The sequence below is a fragment of the Hypanus sabinus genome, chromosome 16 (genome assembly GCF_030144855.1).
Source record: "Hypanus sabinus isolate sHypSab1 chromosome 16, sHypSab1.hap1, whole genome shotgun sequence".
Classification (NCBI taxonomy): domain Eukaryota; kingdom Metazoa; phylum Chordata; class Chondrichthyes; order Myliobatiformes; family Dasyatidae; genus Hypanus; species Hypanus sabinus.
In genome coordinates, this window is record NC_082721.1 from 57093951 (window position 1) to 57118000 (window position 24050).

The following is a 24050-nucleotide window of genomic DNA, read 5'->3' on the forward strand; positions in this document are numbered from 1 at the left end:
CAACGACTTGGCCTCCAAACCCATCTGTGACATTGAATTACACAGATTCACCACCCTCTGGCTAAAGCGATTCCTTACTCATCTAATCATGACTGATCATATCTCTCTCAAACCCTCTCCTGCCTTCTTCCCATAATCTTTCGACACCCTTATTAATCTAGAACCTATCAGCCTCTTCTTAGAATGTACTCAACGACTTGGCCTCCAAACCCATCTGTGACATTGAATTACACAGATTCACCACCCTCTGGCTAAAGCGATTCCTTACTCATCTCTTAAGGGACATTTTTGTATTTTGGGCTGTGCCCTCTGCTCCTAGATCTCCCACTAATAGAAACATTGTCTCCATCCTCTGTTAAGGCCTTTCAATATTCAGTAGGTTTCAATGAGATTCCACCTCCCCACCCCATTCCCCTCTCCCAAGTACAGGCCAATTCTCCCTATCCATTAACTTTGCAAAAAGCACAGCAGAATGCATAATCAATAAAATAATTTAAAATGAGTTATCTCCCATAATATCCTATTTTACTACCATTGTGTGTGTTCTAGAAGTGTAAACAAATATCTAACTATTCCACATATGTACATATCTTTTCTGTACTGTTTCCAGTCACAAAGAATATGTACTGGAAACAGTACAGTAAGCACACTGCTAAATGTACATTCACTTTGTTAATACATGTTATATGAAGACATCAATACAACCACCCCCACCCTTTTGTTTCTCTTTTTAAAGAGAACAAACTAATCTAAAGCCATTTCAAAAGCTGTAATTTATTTTACAATTGTTAGATGAACTTGCCAAACAAATTATATAAATCTATGTTGAGTATTAACTAAGTTTGAGAAATAATATCTCAGCAGAGTATACGTTTTAACATTTTGTGGTAAAAGCATTACTGTACTGGTTTGCAAAAAAACATTAAGTCATCAAGCCAACTGGCCACAAAGGAATTTACCTCGTACACCAAAAAAAGAAAATAAACTCTGATTCTGCAGAGTAGCTCATGTCATAAAGTACCACTCAGACTTCTGACTGTGAACTCATGTCCCTGTAGACTGTGGCCATGGCATTGCAGGTCTGTTTAAGTTCAGACTCTAAACATCTGATTCTATCCAGGATATTCAATAGCTCCTGTAGTGCGTCCTCGATCAATTTATTCTCACTGCTGTAGATTTCAAACAATCTTTCTTCCATCTTCTTAGAGAACTCTGAAACCTTAAAAATCACAAGTGATTATACATCTTTTCCCCTCATTCTCTCTATCCCCACACCTCCTCTTAAAAGAGAGGATCTATCTGAGTTGCACCTGCGATCCCCACCCAAGTGACCTGTTTCTTGCTTTTGTTACACAGTGAACAGGCATCATTAAGACTAATCCCAATCCTGTTTTAAACTGACCTTTTGCAGAACTGAAATCACCTGATGATCAAGAAACAGAGAAAGGTGATTATTTTCTGCTTTCTCATCTGATTCCAATTACACATTCTCATTGGCTGAAATCACCAAATCCAACAGTTACTTGGGCATCTTTCTGTATGTATGTCCTTGATAGCAGGTAGGCTGGTGTTAGTGATGTGTTGAGCAGTTTTAACTACCCGTTGTAAAGCCCTCCTGTGCGCCTCAGTGCCGTTTCCATACCACATAGTGATGCAGCATATTAGGATGCTCTCATGCACATTTGTAGAAGATTGTGATTATTGATGTGCATAGTCTTGCTCTCTTCAGTCTCCTCAGAAAGAAGAGGCATTGGTGAGCTTTATCACTGTGTAGGATTGTTCTGGGATGATGCAAGGTTGGGCGAGATGTTTCCACTGCTGTGCCACTGAAAAAGGCCAGCAATACCCCTCCCCCACTCATGGACTGTGCCACTCCCATCAGAGAAAAAGCTATGCAGTATCCAGGCCAGGATCATTAGACTTAAAAACAATTACTTCCCTCAAGCCATCAGGCTGATCAACACTTTAACCCAGGCATGGGCAAACTACGGCCCGGGGGCAATATGCGGCCCATTAAGCTTTTTAATCTGGCCCGCAGAACTTGATGAAATTATATTAATAAACCTTGTTAACGTCTTTTCCCTGCAATTCTGGTGTTTTCCCAATAGATAACGCACTCTATATACATTGACCTTTGTTGAGGTGCAGCGTATTACTCCACATTTGCGCTTTATTCTTTGTTGGGCTCGACCTATTTGTGTGAACAGGCGTTCAGCGTCATGAACATCAACAAAGCCAGCCACAGATCCAAGTTTACTGACCAACACCTCAGATCCATCCTGAGAATCGCCACAACAAAACTAAATCCAGACTTTGATGCGCTGGCTAAAAAGGGAGACTAACAACACTGTTCCCACTGAAATTAAAGATAAGTTTCTTCGTTGTGTTATGTAAAAAATGCATTTGAAAATATTTTTTTCAATAAGCCTTACATGTTACATGTCATTTAAGTGATGGACATGAGTAGTGCGCAGGTGCACGTACGTTCTCAAAATAAAAAATGCGCTCCGCATACTGGCGTGCTGTCACTGTTCTGTCCTTGTGCTGGTCGTTGTTGAGTTTTGGCATAGGGGACAATTGAATAAGAAGGAGCAGGACAAGTAGACCTGCATCTCCTACCGTTTTTGAAATAAAGACAGTCAGGAGGAGAGTGATGATGATAATATCTTGAAGGATAACAGAATTTTCAGTGCTTTAAAATAATAACTGTTACTATTTTAAAAAAGCTGTATTTTATTCATTTAATTTTCAGTGTTTTAAAAGTCATTTCAATAAATAGCTAAATACCATGGGACTTCAAAGACAGATATTTTGTTGTAATGCATTTGTTCATTTTCAATTGAAATTAAAGCACATGTTTTCTACATATCCCATGATATTTTATTTTCTCTTATAAGGTGTATTACCAAAACACTCCGTCCATCTGCTCCTGGTCCGGCCCCCCTGTCAAATTTTAGAACCCTTTGTGGCCCACAAGTCAAAAAGTTTGCCCACCCCTGCTTTAACCCATCCCACCATATCCCCCCCCCCCACCACAGCTTTATCATTTCCTGTCAGTCACTTTATATATAGATACCCCTGTAGCTAACATCACTTTATGTATACACTATCAGTCTATTTATATAAGCTAATGTTATGTATTTAAAGGGTATTTTTATTGTTTATTCCTTATGCTTAGTGCGATTTTTTTTTAATGTGCATCGAATCCGGAGTAACAATCATTTCATTCTCTTTTACACTTGGTACTGAAGAATGACAATAATCAATCTCGATTTTTGAATCTTGAATCTGGAAATAAAAGAAGGCTGCAAAACAAAACCATAATCCTCTATTAGGGAATCGATTGTGCATGAGATTTCCTTTGTCACAACTTTTACTGCACTTGACGCCTACAAGGAATAGTTGGCAAGCATTCAAGACTCTTTACTGGAGCTACAGAATTCCATGACGAATAAAGTCTTGTGAAAGAGATAATTCCCTTAATGAACAAACACTTAACATTCTTCACACAAAATCCTGCCATACATAAATTAAGAGTGTTGCAACATTTGGTTGGTTACAGGAAAGAGATATAATTACCTTCATAATAACAGTGTCCTTAAAGTTGCACATCAACTTGTGATCTTTTATTCTACTTTTATTTATTTCGTTAACTAGCTGTTTTGTTCTTTCGCACAACCCTTCTACACTGGAATCTGGTCCTAAAAAACAGTGTGCAGGTTTGACAGTGAAATCCAGTGTGGAATCCTCAATATCTGAGGTTGCCATTGCTTCATTCACTAAGCTGCAGGATTCCTCTCTGTTACAAGAAAATGAAAATTAGAATCATAGATACTTGGGTGCAATGATACCTACAATCAAATCCTTCCTGAAATAAACATAAGTGTAGCACCAGTATGTGTCACAGTTAGAATAGAGTGGCACCATCTGGATATTTTAAATGAAGAAACACTATCTTAATTAGTCTTTGTTCTCTTTGTCATAAAGTACAGGGAGAACCATTTAAAATCTATGAATATATTGAACCAAATAAAGAGGGGATGACAAAAACTGTGGTGAGACAAGCAGCATAAATTCCTTCTGTTTGATTTGATACAATATCCAAACATTGTTACCTAGACAATTCTATTCATCAGTAATTGAAACCACAGTCGGGAGATTTTTAAGAATGGATTCAGTATACCTGGCATTCCGTTTAATGGAGTTCTTTGAACACCAATTCACCTAATACAACTAATGTATGAATAAATGTTTCATAAATCATTGTGCTGCTGTTTAGTGTAAACCTTGACATAAGCTGGCATGGAGAACCTAGAGATCATCGTTACTATCATATAACACAGAGCAGTTCAATACACATATAGGCCTTTTAATCCATAAAATCTGTAATGAACATGATGCCAAATTAAACTAAATCTCTGCTTGCACGATTCCTATCCCTCCATTCCCTGCACAATCTATGTGACTATCTAAAAGCCTTTCAAATGTCACTATCATATCTACTGTTATCAATAACCATGGCAGCCCATTCCAGGCACCCACCACAGGTCCGTTTAAACTTCCAACTTCTAATTTTATATGCATGTTCTCTAGAATTAAACATTTCAACCCTGGGAGAAAGATATCCTGTCGCTCCCTCTAATTTTATAAGCCTCTATCAGATTTCCGGTTTCCCTCAGCCTCTGTCAGTCCAGAGAAAATAAGTCATGTTTGTCCTCATAGCTTATACCCTCAAATCCAGGCAACATCCTGGTGAAATGCTTCTATGCCCTTTCCAAAGCCTCCACATCCCTCCTGTAATGGAGTATTCAGAATTGTACGCAATGCTCCTAATTGTGACCTAATTAAAGTTTTACATAGCTGTAACACGACTTCCTTACTCTTTTACCCAGTGCCTGGCCAATGAAGGAAAGCATGCTGTATGCCTTCATTACTACATTCTCCACTTGCATGACAACTTTCAGGGAGCTTGGACTCCAAGATCCCTCTGTATATCAATGTTGTTAAGTTGATTATACAGCTTCCCCTTACATTTGACCTCCCGAAGCGTAACACCTTGCCCTTTAACATAGGTTATTGCCTCCATTACAGTAATAATGAATTTTTTTAATTAAACATGGAAAGCATTAGTACAATCATTTTCATGGAACATTTTTCAGGTCGTGATCAGAATGTTGTTTATCAAAATACAGGGTCATACAGGTAAAGAGAAAAAAATAACCTTGTACATCAATAACTGTGCATCAGGAAACTAAGCATGAATCTTCAAACTTAAAGTGTTGCCTCACCTAGGACTGTTTGGGGGCCTGAATGGTGGGTGAGGGTGCAACTGTTGGGGCAGGTGTAACACTTGCCCCACTTGCAGCTGTAAGTGCCAGAAGGAAGATCAGCAAAGAGGGGTGAGTGGACAAGGGAGTCATGGAGAGCAATCACTGTAGAAAGTGGGGGGGGGGGGGGAGGAAAGATGTGTTAAGTGGTAAGATGGCAAAAGTTTAAAGGAGGAGGACATAACTGATGTTCTGGAATGGAAAATCACGTCTGAAAAAATGTGGGGAGACAGAGGAACAGGAAAAAGGAACAGCATTTTACAAGTGATAGGGCAGGAAGAGGAATAGTCAAGATAGCTGTGAGAGTCAGTACATTTATAAAAGATATCAGTTGTCTCTGTCTCCAGAGTTGGAGACAGAGAGGAGAGAGATGTCCACGGTACACCAAGTAAATTTGATGACAGGGTGGAAGTTGGAGGCAAACTTTGTGTAATTGATGAACTCAGCTTGGGTTCAGGAAGCAGCCCTAATGAATCATCAATGTGTGATGAATCTTTTTAGTGAAAGGGCACCATGTTAGCATAGCAGCACAAAGCTATTACAACCTGGTCGTCAGAGTTGGGAGTTCAATTCCAGCATCGTCCTGTAGAACGTTTGGACATTCTTCTCATGTGCACGTGTTTCCTCCAGGTGCTCTGGTATCCTCTGACAGTACAGACATACCGGTTACTAGGTTATTTGATCATTGTAAACTGTCTTGTGATTAGGCTAGGGTTAAATCAGTGATTGCTGGACAGACAGCTCCATGGGCTGGAAGGGCCTGTTAGAACATTACAGCACAGAAACAGGCCTTTGGCCCTTCTTGGCTATGCCAAACCATTTTTCTGCCTAGTCTCACTGACCTGCACCTGGACCACATCCCTCCATGCACCTGTCCCAAGTTTTTCTTAAATGTTAAAAGTGAGCTCACTTTTACCACTTCATCCATTCCACACTCCCACCACTCTGTGTGAAGGAGCCTACCCCCCCCCCCATGTTTCCTTTAAACTTTTCCCCCTTCACTCTTAACCCATGTCCTCTGGGTTTTTTTCCTCCCCTAGCCTCAGTGGAAAAAGCCTGCTTGCATTCTCTCAGTCTATATCCATCATAATTTTATATATCCCTATCATATCTCCCCTCATTCTTCTATGCTCCAGGGAATAAAGTCCTAACCTATTCAACCTTTCTCTGTAACTCAGTTTCTCAAGTCCCAGCAACATCCTTGTAAACCTTCTCTGCACTCTTTCAACCTTATTAATATCCTTCCTGTAATTTGGTGACCAAAACTGCACACACTACTCCAAATTCGGCCTCACCAATGTCTTATACAACCTCACCATAGCATTCCAACTCTTATACTCAATACTTTGATCTATATTCAATACTTTGATCTATAAAGGCCAATGTACCAAAAGCTCTCTTTACAACCCTATCTACCAGTGACGCCACTTTTAGGGAATTTTGTATCTGTATTCACAGATCCCTCTGTTCTACTGCACTCCTCAGTGCCCTACCACTTACCTTGGTTCTGCCCTCTAAAAAATCTGTATTTCTAGAGATCCACTGTATCTCTAAAATTTGGAAAAAAAAATCAAAACAAAAAATCATTACTGTGCTGAGACAGAGCATTGAGTGTTCTTGATTGTTCACTAGGAAATAACTTGTGTTCCAATCCTAATAACGTATGTTTATATTTTTGAACAATACAAGTAGAACTCCTTTTTGTAAGTCAGACAAAAACGGTCACCTGCCAGGTTCATAACTGAAGCTATAATGCAGGAATATGCAACGTGTTAAAAATCTTTGGAGCTGGTAGTGGCCAGTTGCAGTTGCAGGTGTCTGAGACTGGTCCTGTCAAAATACGTGGAACAGTACAGCAGAGTACAGCTGGTCAGCCCGTGATGTTCTACCATTGATGGTCAAGTTGCTGTTGCTTGGGAACTGAGAATCCCACTCCTAAAACTTACCACACCTAATTTTCTCTTTTATTTTGTTGTTCAACATCTAGATCTTTGATCAAACTTTTTGGTGCCTTTCTTGTACCTTAATGTCAAATTTCATTGAGAGCACTGAAGTAAGATGCCTTGGATATTTTATTAAATGCACTTTATAACTGCAAATAGTGGTTGTTATTAAACTAATCCGAGCTTTATATTACAATTCCCTTTGCAGTTTTCCTTCATTCACTACTCTGCACATCTAATGACCTTCCCTTAGACAACATCGGTTGCGTAGAGAGGGCAGCTTGGGCTTCACAAAAAAAAAACTTGCCTAGGCTTGCGCCCTGGAAACTTTCCAAGGTGCAAATCCATGGTCTATCGAGACTAATGGAGGTCTACACACTCTGCACATCCTGAACATAAGAAACACTGGAACATCACAATTTATCCAGATCCTGACCTAGCATGAAACTCCACACATGCTGTCTTGCAACATTTACTGGTTAGTGATTAGGAATGACCTGCCGAAGGGTTTCAGCCCAAAATGTCGACTGTACTTTTTTCCATAGATGCTGCCTGGCCTGCTGAGTTCCTCCAGCATTTTGTGTGTTGCTCAGATTTCCAACATCTGCAGAGGAATGACCAATATAGGGTCCAACCACCAACATGACTGAACATACCAACTAAACACAGAACAAGATTAATATTTTGTCCATGACATTAACACACTCATTTGCCAAGAGGAGCATCAGACTAAGACAGAAAGAGATGAGGGGAAGAGTGAAGTTGGGGGTGAGAGGTTGGGTAGTCTAATGATTTTTCATAAATAACATTTAAATTTCCGATTGCAACAGATTACCAATACATTATTAATTTCTTGAGCAAATGAACCAAACATTTTTGTCATTATGGCTCCACCGAGCATGTCAAAGATTTTTTATCAGCAAATTCTTAAAGGTAGAACCCAGAGTTAAGCAACCACTAAATCTGTGTTTGACTGTGTGGACCTTAAGAGTAATTAAATGTTAAAGCTCCTCACCACCAATTGATAAAATAAATATCATGAGCTCCTGACATCAGGGGCTGCATTCAAGTTAATAACAGAAAAGGCATCAGGTGCAAATAAAGCAGAAAATTAAGGCACATGGCCCAAGAACAACAATTCATACTACTACTGTATTGTACAATAGAGAGTATCTGAATGAAATGATTGCATCATGGATGATATGGAAACACCAAAGACCAGGGACAGAAAAGACTACAGAAAGTAGTGGATAGAGCACAGTCCATCAAAGTCCATCCTCACCAATGAGCACATCTAAAAGAAGCTCTGCCACAAGAAAGCAGCTTCCATCATCAAGAACCCCCAACATCCAAGCCATGCTCTCTTCTCGCTACTACAACTGGGTGGGAGGTCCCACACCTCCAGGTTTAGGAACAGTTATTATCCTACAACTATCAAGCAGCCAACCCAGTATGATAACTTCAGTTACCACAACACTAAACTGATTCCACAACCTATAAACTCACTTTCAAGGATTCTACAACTCATGGTTCTCAGTATTTTTTATTGCACGACAGTTGCTTGTCACTCTTTATGTTTAGCTTTATTTTCATAAACTCTATTGTATTTATTTATTTTCCTATAAATGCCTGTAAGAAAATTAATCACAAGGTAGTACAATATATGGCTGCATATACGTACTTTGATAATAAATTTACTTTGACTACTAAGCAAGATCAACAGGCTCAGAACATGGAACTCAGAGGCTCAGTCCTATTATCATTGCTCCCATAATAAAATAACTTCAGGCTTGCTCACCTTACACTGACCTCTGTGTAGACATTTTTCCTGCATCCACTTGTTTGCATTTTATTTTCATTAATGCTTCCTTTCATTTGTTCACTGTCATAATCTGTATTGGCCATCCTGGTCTAAAAGCAGGAGAGTTTAACAGCTTGCATCAGATATGATCAACTTAATTAGGTTTCATCGTGCTTCAGTTGTCTCTTTGTGAAGCACTATCTATGCTGTGTTAGAAAACCATGGAGCCCAAACACAAGTTGGTACTTCATTCAAGTGACGGCCCTCAACAAAAATTCCGTAAATTGCATGAACAGGAAACCGCAATTTCCACCCAACTTCCTTTAACGGCATATTAAGGATGAAACATGGCTCAATGTAGCCCAGCTGGACCATTACCTCTAGGCTTCTAAGAATATAGATTGTACATTTTAACACCTCAGATACAAACTGACGGTCATTTACAAATTTAATACCATAGCCACAAGGAAGAAACAAAGAAATGGAAATTTTCTAAAAGAGACAGCATGGAAATAATGGGCTGAATGTTCTAAACTGTGATATTCCATTGGGGAATTATGAGGAAAATAAAATTTGTATTTGTGTGTTCTGTAATAGCTTGGAACCAAGTCAGCCCTCAGTGAAAGCTTAGCATCTATTTCCTCAGTTATTTGAAGTTCCAAAGCCTCATTGATAACTTAGCAGCCATTCTGTCTCTCTCATACACACAGGAGCTGAGTCTGCTTCTTAATCAGCTTCAGGTAATCCTACAAACTGATGCTGAATAAGGTGTCCTGGCTAGAAAACAAGCCATTCCCTCTAATTCATTGAGGATAGGGGGTTATTTTGAATAGCCTCTCTCAAAGCCCCAACAATACCTCTTGCAATATCAGTCCTCCAAAATGATAACCAAGCACATAAAGCTAGTGCACTTCCTTTGTCGAGTTGTTGCTCTTAAATTCTTTTGTTCAAAATTATTTTGTTTATTATTCACCTGTAGGTTCTGGCCACTCCTGACAAAGTTCATATTAATTACTCTATTTGAGCCATTCAAAAATATTTATGAGCCAGCCTATATTACTGCGGCTCCTACATTCAGGCCAGATTAGAGAAGGTTGGCAAAGTTCCTTCCCTATGGGGCATTAGTGAGCTAGACCCTGTTTTTAACAATACAATCATGTCATATTCATAAGTGAATATCATTTTAATTTCTGATTTATGTAATTACCAAACTCAAGATAATAATGCAGGATTTCAGCCTGAAACGACAACTTTCTATCTCTTTGCCACCACAGATGCTGCTGGACTTAATCCAATGGTTTACGTTTTCTTCTCAGTATCAATAAGTGCCACAATCAGATTTCCTCCACAGGACGGGGCAGTTACTGATCAAAAATAGGTCTTACATGATGTGAAATTTGTTGAGACAGCAGTACAAAAAGATAACATTACTGTAAATTACAAAATAAATAAATAGAGCAAATAATAATAAGTCTCAGCCCAAACTGTCGACTGTTTATTCCCACCACAGATGCTGCCTGACTTGCTGAGCTCCTCCAATATTTTGTGTGTTGCTCAAGAACATGAGGTATGTAGTGTTCATGAGGTACAGTAGAGGTTTCTGCCTTCTGAATTGACCCAGCAAAGTACCTACACCAGTTTTCCAGCTCTGTCAATGGCTGGTAGCACCCGGGGCTGGTCGCAACCCAGGCTGGTCACTGTGAAACCAGACGAAGGCTCTCGGCGCTAAACGTCGAATGTTTATTCCCCTCCACAGATATCTCTGACCTGATGAGTTCCCCCGACATTGGACAACACCGTGCTGGTGGGACTAGAACCATAAGCCCCACTTTCCTCTCACCTTTCCTACCCGCAAGACCCTCACTCACACCACGCCGAGCCAAAGCCTCGCTCTGTTATTCGGCAGCCGTGCACCCCAAGGCACAGAAGGGTTCCAACAGCAGCAACACCCCAGACCCGTTGCTAAGGGCCGTCGCGATCACCCGACGTACGACATGACGTCGGACGCCCGTCCCGCGCCTTCCTACACGTGCGCACGGCGGGAGTCGCGGCCTCGGTAGGTTGGCGGTGGCGGGTGTATCAAGTGGTCCGGGGTCTCGGATGCTGTACCGAAAAGTACACTGCACATGGACCGAGGTAGAATAGATCATGGAACACGACACAGCGTGGTTCTCCTCGTATATCCACAGCCTAAGTGGACAACCTCTGTTCTGTGAAGTGAAGGTTGTAATTAACGGGGCTCAGAGGGGAGGTGGTGATTGGGGGGAGGGGGGTAGGAGAACGTCTCATCATGTCCCCTCCCTTCTACCAGTCACAGGCCACCGTCCTTACCTGCACATCAGAGTGTGTTGATCTTCACCCATTCCCAATTCAGATGGAAGGGTTTCAACCTGAAACACTGATGTGGCACATTTGCTGGGTACGTTTGATTCAATATCATTAAAAAAAAAACCTTGTTTACCTATGTATTGATTGTCCTTAATTAGCATGGTCGAATGATGAAGCAGACTCGGTGGGCCAAATGGCTAAACTCTGCTACTATGTCTTGTGATCTTATAAAAGATCTTGTGCTAATATATACAGTATACTTCTCAGCAACACTATTTATTCACTGTGTGCTTGAACTGAGAGATGCTCATGACAGGGATTCAAATCTGTTGTATTTTCAAAATGTGCCCAGTCATTGAAAACCTGGAGTTTTATACTAGCTCTTTGTAAAGATGCTCCCTTCAGTTAATCTCCAGTGACAGGAAATGGTGGGGCTTTGACATATCTGGACCTGGGATTACTTATATTGGGGAAAAGTCTCCATGGTTGTTAAATTGATGTAGTTGATAGGATAGTGAAACAGATACTTCCAGTACTTGGTCTTTCGATCAAACTGTAAATAAGTTTGTAGTTTTGAATTTCCCTCAGGTATGTTGGATTGGGCTGTAGAATTGTTACTTTTCTAATAGTTTAACTTCCTTATGCTCATTCATATTTTGTATAATATATATAAATATGTAGTTGTTGAGTCAGTATTTCAGTGATTACAGTTGTCTGTATTTTCTTGGTTTAAGTTGTGAGCATCACATTACTTGAATCTGTCTGTTTAATTGGTTCAACACACACAAAATGCTGGAGGAACTCAGCAGGCCAGGCAACATCTAGGGGAAAAAAGTACAGTCGACATTTTGGACAGAAACCCTTTGGCAGGACTGAATTGTTATTTGTTGGGAGTTCCTGTAGTAGTCTTCTATAAGAAGACTATAAGAAGTCTTCTATAAGAAGACTACACCACCTTTGTCTTGTTCTGCTCTTGACTGCCTGCTCTCTTTTACCTTTGTCTCTCACCATGCTTCTCCCTTCCTCTCCTCTACTGTTGTAACACTTAATAAAATGATCATAACCAACGAGTTTTATGTCTCATTGTTAACTTCTAAAGATCCTTTGGATTGCAAAGCTTCAGGATCAAACAGGTATAGTACTGTACAAAAATCTTAAGTGTACGAGGGGTGATTGATAAGTTCGTGGCCTAAGGCAGAAGGCGATGAGTTATACAGCTTTTGTTACATGCACGTGCAGTTCAACTCTTTGAATGAAAATGCACGTTTTGAATGAACTTTAGTTTGAAGTTAACTCATCTCCTTCTACCTTAGGTCATGAACTTATCAATCACCTCATGCTGTGGACCACTTCTGGAGGTCCAAGATGCCAACTTCTACAAAAAAGGGATCCGTATGCTTCATGACTGCTGGACTAAGTGTGTGAATGTAGGAAAAATAAATGTGCTAGGTTTTCTAGAATTCACTCCTTCTACCATAGGCTATGAACTTATCAATCACCCCTTGTGTATTTAGCTAGGGTGGCTAAGACTTTTGCACAGTCACGTAGATATAAAAGAACCTTCACTGAACTGTTAGAAGATAAGTAAAATAAATATCCCTTGAAGACTGAACAATATTTAATTCTATACTGATCTCAGAATGAGATTTCAGATCATTATCATGTAACAGAGACATGCTATGTTCAAATTGGATGCTACATTTACTATATTTTATTAATGATCACATTTCAAAAGTACTTGATTGCCTGTGATTCAAACAAGAAATTCTGCAGATGCTGGAAATCTTGAGCAACAAACACAAAATCCTGAAGGAACTCAGCACAGTGAGTTCTTCCAGCATTGTTAGTGTGTTGATTGGCTGTGAAGTATGTTAAGATGTCCTGAAAGGTGTATTTTACAGATAGACAACAATTAAGTGAAAATTGCAGAGATGTAAACAGGAGCTAAAATTCTTTGTTATTTCTAAGAGATCCATGTGGGCAGGCAGCTTACAAAACTACTAGCTGTAGTGACCCTATCCTTCCATTTTCCTTATGTGCCCATCTAAAAGTCTCTGAAAAACCCTTAATGTAACTCCCTCTACTACCACCCCGGGCAGCACCTTCCAGGCACCCACCATTCTCTGTGTAAAAACTTCCCCTCACTTTAAATGTATGCCCTCTGATATTAGACATATCAATTCTAGGAAAAAGATACTGCCTGACAACTCTTACCTACGCCTTTCATAATCTTATAAACCAATATCAGAACTTCCTTCAGCCTTCACCACTTCAGAGAATCTTCTCAGAATGTGTATTGGGCTGCCTAAGGCACGTACACATTCTTGGACCACATTGCCTTGAATACCCTCACAATCTCACCCATATCAACCTGCCACTCCCAGTATCAAATACTCAAAAAGTTACTGAAATTGACTTTTCTGCTGTCATTGCCTCTGTGGGCCTCGTGAATGTGGCACTATTCACTTGAATAGTTGGCGCGTTGGCCGAGAGGTTAAGGCATTCATCTAGTGATCTGATGGTCGCTAGTTCGAGCCTTGACTGAGGCTGCGTGTGTGTCCATGAGCAAGGCACTTAACCACATGTTGCTCTGCGACGACACCGGTGCCAAGCTGTATGCCTTTCCCTTGGACAACATCGGTGGTGTGGGTCCAACTTGGGCAACTTGGGCAGCAGCTTGGGCAACTGCTGGTCTTCCATAAAAAAAAACCTTGTCCCCTGGAACCTTTTCAAGGCACAAATCCATGGTCTATCGAGACTAACAGAGGCCTACTACATTCACTTGATCTTTGATTTATCACTAGATCTATGATTTATATATTCTTGTCTACTCCATAATGTAAAAACCTTTGGTCAGATTTCTTCACAAATTAACATGAGTTACATCACTGAAAAGAAAGGCATTTGTTCTCTGCTCTCCACTGCCAAGAGTGTCTGAAGATGCTGGATCAGTCTATTGACAAAAAGCTTCAAGAACAGTTTCACATAAATTGTGTGCTGAGTTCTGGCAGCATCAGTTCTGGAGTGAGGAATAAGATTTCAGATTATTTATTGTTATTCTTCATTATACAAGCGTGAAGGAGATTGAAATGATTGTTAGTTCAAATCCATGGCAGCATAAAGAATGGAACTTAAAATTAGCTAAACCTTGGTTTAGTTTTCACTCTCAAGCCCTGGTCCCATCACTTCCATTCAGCCCAAGAGTAGAAAATGGCTGCCTTGGCTGTATGTGCATTCTCGAGAGTCCAAAACACTAAATCCTTCAAGATGCCACAAAAACACTAGGTCTTTCAGACAGTTCAAAAACACAATCCCCCAAAGGGAAATTCAAAACTGCAGATTGTAGTGCAAAAAAAGTATAGTATATTTAGTAGAATTGTTAGCAGTTTTACTAGCTCAGAGACAGAAAATGTTTCAAAACATGTTTACCAGCACTTCACAACAAAACAGTGATGCTCTGCATGCTTCATACAACGTTTCATTGCTCATTGTTAAATCTGGACAGCCCTATACAATTGGAAAAGTGATTCCACCAGCAATAAGGGAGGTTCTGAGTACAGTTTTGCATAAGTCACGAGACCAAATAAAGCGATTCTGCTCAGCAACAACTCTGTTCAAAGACAAATAGATGAATTGTCTGAGAATGTGGAAGACACATTGTGCAATATTCTTAGGACAACTGAATTTTATAAGTCAACCAGTTAGATAAGTCAACTTTGCTGGACAGCGAATATTTGCTTCTTGATAACTTTTGCTTAATAAAAGATGAAAACATGGTACAAGAGTTGATATTTGCAAGGGGTTTAGAAATAGATATGAAGGGGGAGTCAATATTTCAGGTTGTTGGGCAACTTTTCAAAGAAGGATATTCCGCTACCAACATTCTTACTTGTGCAATAGATGGGGCACCATCAATGACAAGATTCCACTGCGGGGTTATTACATTCTTGAAAAATGCTATATCTAACATATTTACCATTCACTGTGTAATTCACAGGTAAGATCTACTGTAAGGGATCAGCTGCACAAATCATTGAATACTGTTATTGTAGTGGTAAATAAAATGGAGACTCATACTCCTGAATCTCAACTACTTTGAGAGCTTTTTATTGAGAAAGATGAACAGTTTGAACGCTTGCATCAGATGACTTTCAAGAGGAAACCATCTGAGACACTTTAATACACTTTTTGAAACTATGATAACATTTTGAGAAGACTTGAATGCTTCATTCAGTAATCAACTTAAGAATATTAGGCGTGACATTACTTATTTGTCAAAATTATTCACAAAGTTTAATTAAATTAATCTTTGATTGCAATGAAATTATATGAATCTTATCAAAGTTAAATCAGTCATCTGCACATTTCTGTTCAGGTTAACCCTATTTAAATGCAACATTGGCTGTCTTGAACTTACCCGTTTCTGAGCCTCTCTGAGTTGGAAGAGACATATCGGAGAGATTTCAGGATGTTCTCTTGATCCAAATTCCAGATTGGGTAATAAATCCATTCTTGAACACTTGTAATGAGGAATTTTCAGGAAGGATGGAGGAAGAACTACTCTTGCTACAAAATGACTGCACTGAAGCCCAGGTTCAAAACAATCATATCAAGACCTTTGGTTACAGAAAAAATCTCTGAATACTATAATACTATCCTGCACCGTGGAAAAAAATCAAAATCTTCTTTCTTCCCTTTCCAACATCATATTTAGTAGAGCACAGTTTCAGTGCAGACACCCAACTTCTTTTAAAGCGATGAAACAGAACATGGGAATCTGAGACTCCTGATGTGGAGAAGCTGGTATCACCGCTGCAACCCCCGCCATCTCATTGAAAAATGAAAAAGCGGTTTCCGGTGACGTCATCGTCGAGAATGGCAGCTTAAGTCACTAGCTCCTCCGGAAAAACGCGTATTACGCCCCGTTATCCCATCAAATATAATATTTTTAGAAAAATATTTGTACTGAAAAGGGGCAAGAATGGGGAGAAGAAATGGAAATAAAAAGGCGACACTGCGGAGCGTGCGGCCGAGAGGGGTGCTCGAGCGGCTGTCCGACCCGACCGCGTGCTAGCCAGGCGGACGCTGGGCCTCGCTCAAGTATGATCGCAGCAGCTCCGTGATATTAGGGCAGAGCTCGCCAGCGTTAATCAAAAAATAGTGCTGGCAGAGACTCGCATTGAGAAGGTGGAAGATCACGTTCAAAATGTGGAGTGGATACTGAGCAAGACAATAAAAATCATAAATCACCAAGAAGGTAAACTGCTTGACCTGGAGGGAAGATCACGACGGAAAAAATATCAGAATCTACAATGTCCCCGAAGGAGCAGAGGGCTCGTCTATGACGGACTTTGTCGAAAAGTTACTGCGGGAAGCACTGGATCTTCCCTCAGCTATGGAGCTGGAAGTCGAAAGAGCCCATTGTGCACTCGTCCCGAAACCTACCCGGGATAGAAAGCCACGCTCAATTATAAGTAAATTCCTGCGGTACAGCACCAAGGCGCAGATTCTACGAAGGGCCTGGGGTAAGAAGAGAGTGTTTTTCGATGATAAATTAATATATTTCAACCAAGATTAACCACTCCCCCCCCCCCCCCCGCAGTCCTGCAGAAACACAAAGAATACTCTGAAGTAAAGAGAGTACTAAAGCAAAACAATATTAGATTTCAAACTCCGTACCCTGCTAAACTTCGAGTGTTTTATGACAACGGGACACGGTTGTACCAGATAGAGGAAGAGGTGACTACCGACATGAAAGCCAAAGGGTTGCCCGTCAGTGTGACCAAAACGAGAAATTCCTGATTGAGGAGTTATCCTGCTCCGCTTGGGAAATAGTGTGAGAATCAAGAAGGCAGGAGACGAGAGGAGGCTGAGAGAAATATATCAGGAAGAGACGAGAGTTTCCCAAAGACAGTCCTCAACCCCTTCAGAAGAGCCATAAGGTTTGGCTAACTTTAAAAATGTTGAGAAGCTAAACGGAAGCAAAAGTACACGGTGATATACCTATCTCGAGAAATACTTATTATAATGTGGATTTTATATTACTTAGTTGTTATTCTTTATTCTCTCACTTACTCCTTTTCCCCCACCAAAATGAGAATATATATATGTGTATGTAAAGTGTGTGTGTATATATAAAAGTTTGTGTATGTATGTATATATATAGGAGTACACAGGGAAATCTTTTCTGTGTAATGGATTTGTTCACTGACCTTTATGAATACTGCAATGGGGGCCCTTAATTCACAAGTAGGAGGGGTTATCCCCCACAGCTAGACATTTCCTCTAGCTCAACGCAGGGACATCTACTAGAGACCTCAGCCTTAGAAACAGATGTTCGTTGCCATTTTGTTGTTATTTGCGTTTCTTGGTTCTTATTTGCTCAGGGAGTAGATCGATTAAGTTTTATTCTAATTTCAATGGTACATTGACAGATAAATACAGATGGCTAAGGACAAGGTAAAATTCATAAGAGAATTTTATCCAATTTGGAACAATTTGATTCATACTGGGAAAAATGGTTTAACTACGTAATGCCTCATAGGCCTGATTTTATTCTCACAAATCAATGAATCTGTTGTTAAAAAAAAACACTCCCTACTTGTACATAGTTCATTCCTTTTGCTTGTTTTTTCTTTCCATTCTTTTCTATGTGTGTATACCCCAGATAAATACTTTGTGGAGATTTCTGATATATATGATTATATGATATATATGTACAATGTCTGAAATACATCTTATGGAAATGTTTGTTTGATGATGAACTTCAATAAAAAATAAATTACAAAAAAAAAGAAAAATGAAAAAGCAATGAAGTTAGCTCTTGTGCAGTTTTTCATTGATTCTGTTGTGTTTCTTTGTATTTACTGTGAATGCCCAAAAGCACTGTAAATGAATCTTAAGATTGTATATAGTGACATATATGTATTTTGATAATAGATTTACTTTGAACTTTACTTAGCTGGACTACTAATGTATGCTCTAGAATTGTTGATGAAAATTATTTAAATGTAATTAAGTAAATAATTTTATTTGTAAACTTAAATAGATTTGAATATTTTTTCAATTATTTGCTGTTCCTTTGAATTTGCAGTTAATATTTTCTGTCACTGCATTGTAAATCAACATTCTTTATAGTTTTGTGTAATGGAGGAAGGGAGGGGGGCTGAGAGCGATGTGGACTGGAAGCCATAAATGTTTGGGAACCTCCAGCTAACAATGTGGAGTATAAATATAAATTGGCAGTGCATGGGGGAGAGGGTGAAGGGAGAGGAGCAGCTGATGTGTATGTAGTGGTGATGGGGTGGTTAAGCACCAGACTACACATGGTAACACTGGATTTTCCAGCTGTCAGGGAGACTCAATTCCTTTCAGCATGTCATTATATTAATTTCTACTTCAGGCACCAGAGATACATGGAAAAGCTTCCTCATTAAGTAAATGGAAGAATAATTGCAATTATGAAGCAACAGGAGAATTAATGCTGCAGGCATATAAACAATCCTCACTGCCACTGCAGCTGAAAACAGTATTCTGTTCTTTAAAAAAATCAGAAGGAAGTCTCTGAGTATGTGAAAATTCATATAAAGATAAAGATTTGCTTTATTTGTCACACGTATATCAAAGCATACAGTGAAATGTGGCATTTACATCAGCTCAAATCAATGAGGATGCCCAGCACTCACTAGCCCTAACTAGTATGTCTTATTGGAACGTGGGAGGAAACCAGAGCACCCAGAAGAAACCCACACGGCCACGGGGAGAGTATACAAACTCCTTACAGACATCTTCCGATTGCTGGTGCTATAATGGTGTTACAAGAAACATTCAAAAGATATTACTGAACCAGTCACCCAGCCACCAACACTGCATTTATTTAAAATCACAATTTTGTGTATAAAACCACACTTCCCTTGGCTGTTTCTGATCTTTTACCATTTACTTTAAATTCAGGTTGTGACAACTTGAAATATTTTCTTTTTTTTTATGAAAGCACTTCATGATTTCAGACACTTCTGTTAAACTTCCAAATAGTCTTCACTTACTCTAGGTTATACAGTGTTGTAGAATAGCATTAACTTCCTATCAATTTTTCTTTTGATAAACAGTAGATCAGACAATTATGGGACAGGAAACAAATCTCTTTTGAATCATAGTTGTTATGATTGTTCATCATATATATTAAATATATCATAATATTTTTACATAATATAATATGATATATTATCATAGTTGTTAACCATAATTGTTACAGGGTTGCTAAGGAACTGACAACAGAGCCTTGTGTGATGCTGCTGTCTTCCTATGAGCATCACCAGTGAGTTCAGGTGGGTTCCATTTTCAAGTCTGCAACTGTAGGCAGGAAGTCCATAAACAGGAGAGGTTAAATCAACTTCCCCACCCCCCTCTTTAGCCCTATAGTCTGAGCAAGTGTACATCAGGTGACAAAAGGACAAAGGTTCATTGTGATGCCCTTGCTCCATCAAGCTGCTAGCACTCACTGCCTGGCAGCACACATGAAGTCCTGCGTCAGCTGTAAGGCAGCTGGTATCTGTGACAATGGAGAAGGAGCTGGAGGTTGTGCCTGTGGAAGATGAGCAGCCAGCAATGCCTGCGGAAGCAGTGGAAGAGGAGTCAGTGCCAGTAGAAACAAAGGAAGAGGTGGTAGCACAGGATGAAGTATCAAGAGATGAGCAGAAACCAACAAGACTGGAGACAGGGCCAGCAGAAGAACAGCCAGCAGTAATGGAGGAATCACCAAAGGAGGAAGCAGCACCAAAAGAGGAGAAACCACCTGAGGAGGTTGTAAAAGAGGAGAAACCACCCGAGGAGGTTGTAAAAGAGGAGAAACCACCTAAGGAGGTTCTAAAAGAGGAGAAACCACCTGAGGAGGTTGTAAAAGAGGAGAAACCACCTGAGGAGGTTCTAAAAGAGAAACCACCTGAGGAGGTTCTAAAAGAGGAGAAACCACCTGAGGAGGTTCTAAAAGAGGAGAAACCACCTGAGGAGGTTGTAAAAGAGGAGAAACCACCTGAGGAGGTTCTAAAAGAGGAGAAACCACCTGAGGAGGTTCTAAAAGAGGAGAAACCACCTGAGGAGGTTCTAAAAGAGGAGAAACCACCTGAGGAGGTTCTAAAAGAGGAGAAACCACCTGAGGAGGTTCTAAAAGAGGAGAAACCACCTGAGGAGGTTCTAAAAGAGGAGAAACCACCTGAGGAGGTTCTAAAAGAGGAGAAACCACCTGAGGAGGTTCTAAAAGAGAAACCACCTGAGGAGGTTCTAAAAGAGGAGAAACCACCTGAGGAGGTTCTAAAAGAGGAGAAACCACCTGAGGAGGTTCCAAAAGAGGAGAAGCCACCTGAGGAGGTTCCAAAAGAGGAGAAACCACCTGAGGAGATATTAAAAAAGGACCAAGCACCTACAGAACTAGTAAAAGAGGAGGAGGGCCAAACATGTCCAAAACCAAAGCCTCCAGAAGATGAGAAATCAAAGGCAGCAAATGAGGACAATGATGATAAATCAACGTCAAAAGAAGGTACCTGTGCAAAACCCAAACCAGAAGACAGCACAGATCAAAAACCAAAACCACTCCAAGATGGCTACACAAAAGCAGCAAAAGACAGTGCTAGCACAGAACCCAAATGGCCAGAAGCAACGTCCTGTGGAAAACAGCAACTAGAAGAGAGCATGACTGACAAACCAGAAGCAGCGCAAGGTGTTCCCAGAACAGAGCCAGAGGTTGGTGGCTGTCAATTCAGAACATTAGTAGAAAGGCCCAGTAAAAACAATGATGTCATTCCCTGTGCAAAGCCTAAAGTGGCAGAACCCTGTCACTGTAATGTCACATCAACCGCAGAAGTCAAAAGTTCTGAACCAGCTCCAGCCAATTGCACTGGAAAATCTAAACCACCTAAAGGCTGGGGAAATGAGCAACAGAATGAAGTCTGTAGTTGTGGACGGCCTAAGCCAGCTGGAGCCAAAACTTGTGGAAACCCACCCAAAGTAGTCTGTGGCTGTAAAGACTCAAAATCAAGAGCAAAACCTCCAGGAAATCAAAACAATAGGCAGTAGGGTTGTCCTCCCAATGAACCGGTAAAGACAGATGGAATGACAGCATAGAGCAAACAACAATTTGGCAATATTATTCAGAGATTAAATTTCACAGAGGATGAGTACCTGGTATAAAAACATGAGACATGTATGTAACATGTGACCAAGATTAGCACAGAGCAGAGATTCTAATTTACATTTAACAACTGAGCTGAGGATACTTGATTCTGACAGTCACTAAACTCATTCCCTTAAACTTTGATGAAGTAGAAGAAACTTAACAGCTCACAAGAGCCATAAGCCCACCAAAAGTCAATGATGAATATCTGTGTTTTTGAGAGAGAGTGCAGAATGGTTTAACCTTGCGTTCTTAAGAGGACAGTGCAACAAGAGAGTTGCATCTAAGTACCTAAGCCCTTGAGAAACACTCTGCATCTTGCATTCAACTATGTACTGTAATGAGAAGTGTGAGAAAGTGGTGGTCATAAAATACATCCTGTATTCAGGTATCGACTGTAACCTGTAACTGTAACTGTTAAAATATGTATCCATGTCACATTTCTGCTCTTAATGGCATCTTTTGGTGGGGAGGTGGGTGGTCATGGAATATCATGAATTAGATGCTGGAACTGTTGCCTGTCTCGCCACCAGAATTTAACATGTCTCACTTTAATGGATTTGGTCTTATCAGTAACACTAATCTTCCTCAGTGCAACAATACACTGACTCAATCTCACATTGATTCACAGATTGTTTTTTTGTTTCACTGGAAGAACTGAACTTAGAGTCAAATTTGACTAGTATTTAAGGATATGAAGGAAAAGTACAGCCATGAGGATAAAAACCAACAGTCCTAAAATCTCTTCATCTCCCACATATCCCATTAATTATTTGTCCTTTTTTTTGTCAATTTAATAGTGAACTTTGTCCTTTGTTCTAACATTATCCAGTGATCAGATGTGGGGCACTTGTATGGAAGATAACAGAGGCATATAGGAACAGGAGTAGAACAATAAAATTCTTTAGCTTGTTCTGCTACTCACTGAATTCCTGGTTCATCTGTATCCTCACATCATCCAGCTCCATATATTTTAAACCCTCACAGAGTAAGATATCCTCAACCATGCCTTCCCATCAATACGCCTTTATTGAGAGCAGCACCATTTCAGATTATGGTCTTGAGTCTCTTGGCTCATGCAGAGGACTGTTCGTTGTAAAGCTCCCTCTTCTCTGCATTAAAACATCTGCTCAAACTATGTCTAAATTAAGCTTATTCAACCCATTGTCTCATAACACATAGATATGTAAATCAGCCTCAAATGCCCAGTTGCAAAAAGTCCCTGTTAAAATATGTATCCATGTCACATTTCTGCTCTTAATGACATCTTTTGGTGGGGAGACCTCAGAATAACACAAGGGAGTTTTATCAGTGCATGTGCAACCGAAGTAACAGCAGAATCTTTATAGCTAATCAGAATTCTAGAGTTTCTTCTGTGTTGATTGGCATTATTCCACTGCTTGAGGATGTCCAAATCAAAACCATTGTGGCTCACTGTGACAACCACTGAAGAGCATAGCTGCTAATCGTGGTTCATAACAGTGACTTCATGGGAATTGGTCATTCAAAATACAGCTTTCATTTTGTTAGCTATAAAATAAAATTTTGGCTTGGTGTCTGTGCCTTGCCATACTTTTACAGAGCCAGTTGTCAACTTGTAATCAACAAAGTAAAAAAAAATGAACAACACAGTTAGTAATACATAAAATGTTGGAGGAACTCAGCAAGTCAGATAGCATAAGACCATAAGAAATAGAGGAGCAGGATTAGACCATTTGACCCAGTGAGTGTGCTCTGCAATTTCATTATGATTTATTATCCCTCTCAACCTATCATCTATGATAGAGAATAAATAGTAGACATTTTGGGTCAAGACACTTCATCTGAACAAGACTATTAAATCAGTTGATCTTAATATAGCAATGCTGAATGTCTGTAGTGCTTTAGCCAAAAGAACACAAGAAGCAGTCTGATGTGAATAAAGTGCAGACAAATTTTTATTATTGCTGTTTAGTGAGATACAGCATGCAATAGGACCTTCCAGCCCTTTGAGCTACACTGCCCAGCAACCCTTAATTTAACCCGAGCTTAACCACAAGACAATTTACAATGACCAATTAACCTACCAACCAGTATGTCTTTGGAATGAGGGAGGAAACCCGAGTGGTCACAGGGAAAACATACAAACTCCTTACAAGCAGCAGAGGGTCTGTTCTGTAAAATGTTGTGTTAACCACTACACTACACCACCTCCAAATAAAGCAGCAAAGATTTTTTACGACCCAAGAGCAGTGAGATGTTTTCACGGAAAATGTCTCATCCAGTTGACAATGGCAAGAATATGTGATATTGGAAATCCTTGTAGACCTTGTGCATACATCCATGTTTGGAAAGTAAATGGTTACAGTAACAAAACTATTTAGAAATTATTTTATTTTTCATTTGTTTTTTAAAGATTAATAATAATATTTGAACAGGTTTTCTAAAATATTTTATTTGTTTCAATCTGTTTTTGTTATACTTTTATTAATAGTAAAGCAATG

General features: G+C 39.8%; 1 protein-coding gene and 1 long non-coding RNA gene across 3 annotated transcripts; one reads left to right on the plus strand and one right to left on the minus strand.

The window, feature by feature from the left end:
- Nucleotides 1–32: 32 nt before the first annotated feature.
- LOC132406333 (synaptonemal complex central element protein 2-like) lies at nucleotides 33–11339 on the minus strand. Of its 2 annotated transcripts, XM_059991864.1 has the most exons (4): nucleotides 10912–11339; nucleotides 9069–9181; nucleotides 3580–3799; nucleotides 33–1219 (listed from the first exon to the last, which is right to left on the minus strand). In XM_059991864.1, the coding sequence occupies exons 2-4, from the start codon at nucleotides 9173–9175 to the stop codon at nucleotides 1025–1027; spliced, it is 522 nt and encodes a 173-aa protein (XP_059847847.1). In that variant the 5' UTR covers nucleotides 9176–9181; nucleotides 10912–11339; the 3' UTR covers nucleotides 33–1024. The 2 variants fall into 2 exon arrangements, with proteins under 2 accessions (XP_059847847.1, XP_059847846.1); XM_059991863.1 differs by having other exon boundaries at nucleotides 9069–11339.
- On the plus strand, nucleotides 10595–18313 carry LOC132406334 (uncharacterized). The gene is made up of 3 exons (XR_009516135.1): nucleotides 10595–10638; nucleotides 11383–11490; nucleotides 12713–18313. It is a non-coding gene; the product is annotated as an uncharacterized LOC132406334 (long non-coding RNA).
- Nucleotides 18314–24050: the final 5737 nt, after the last annotated feature.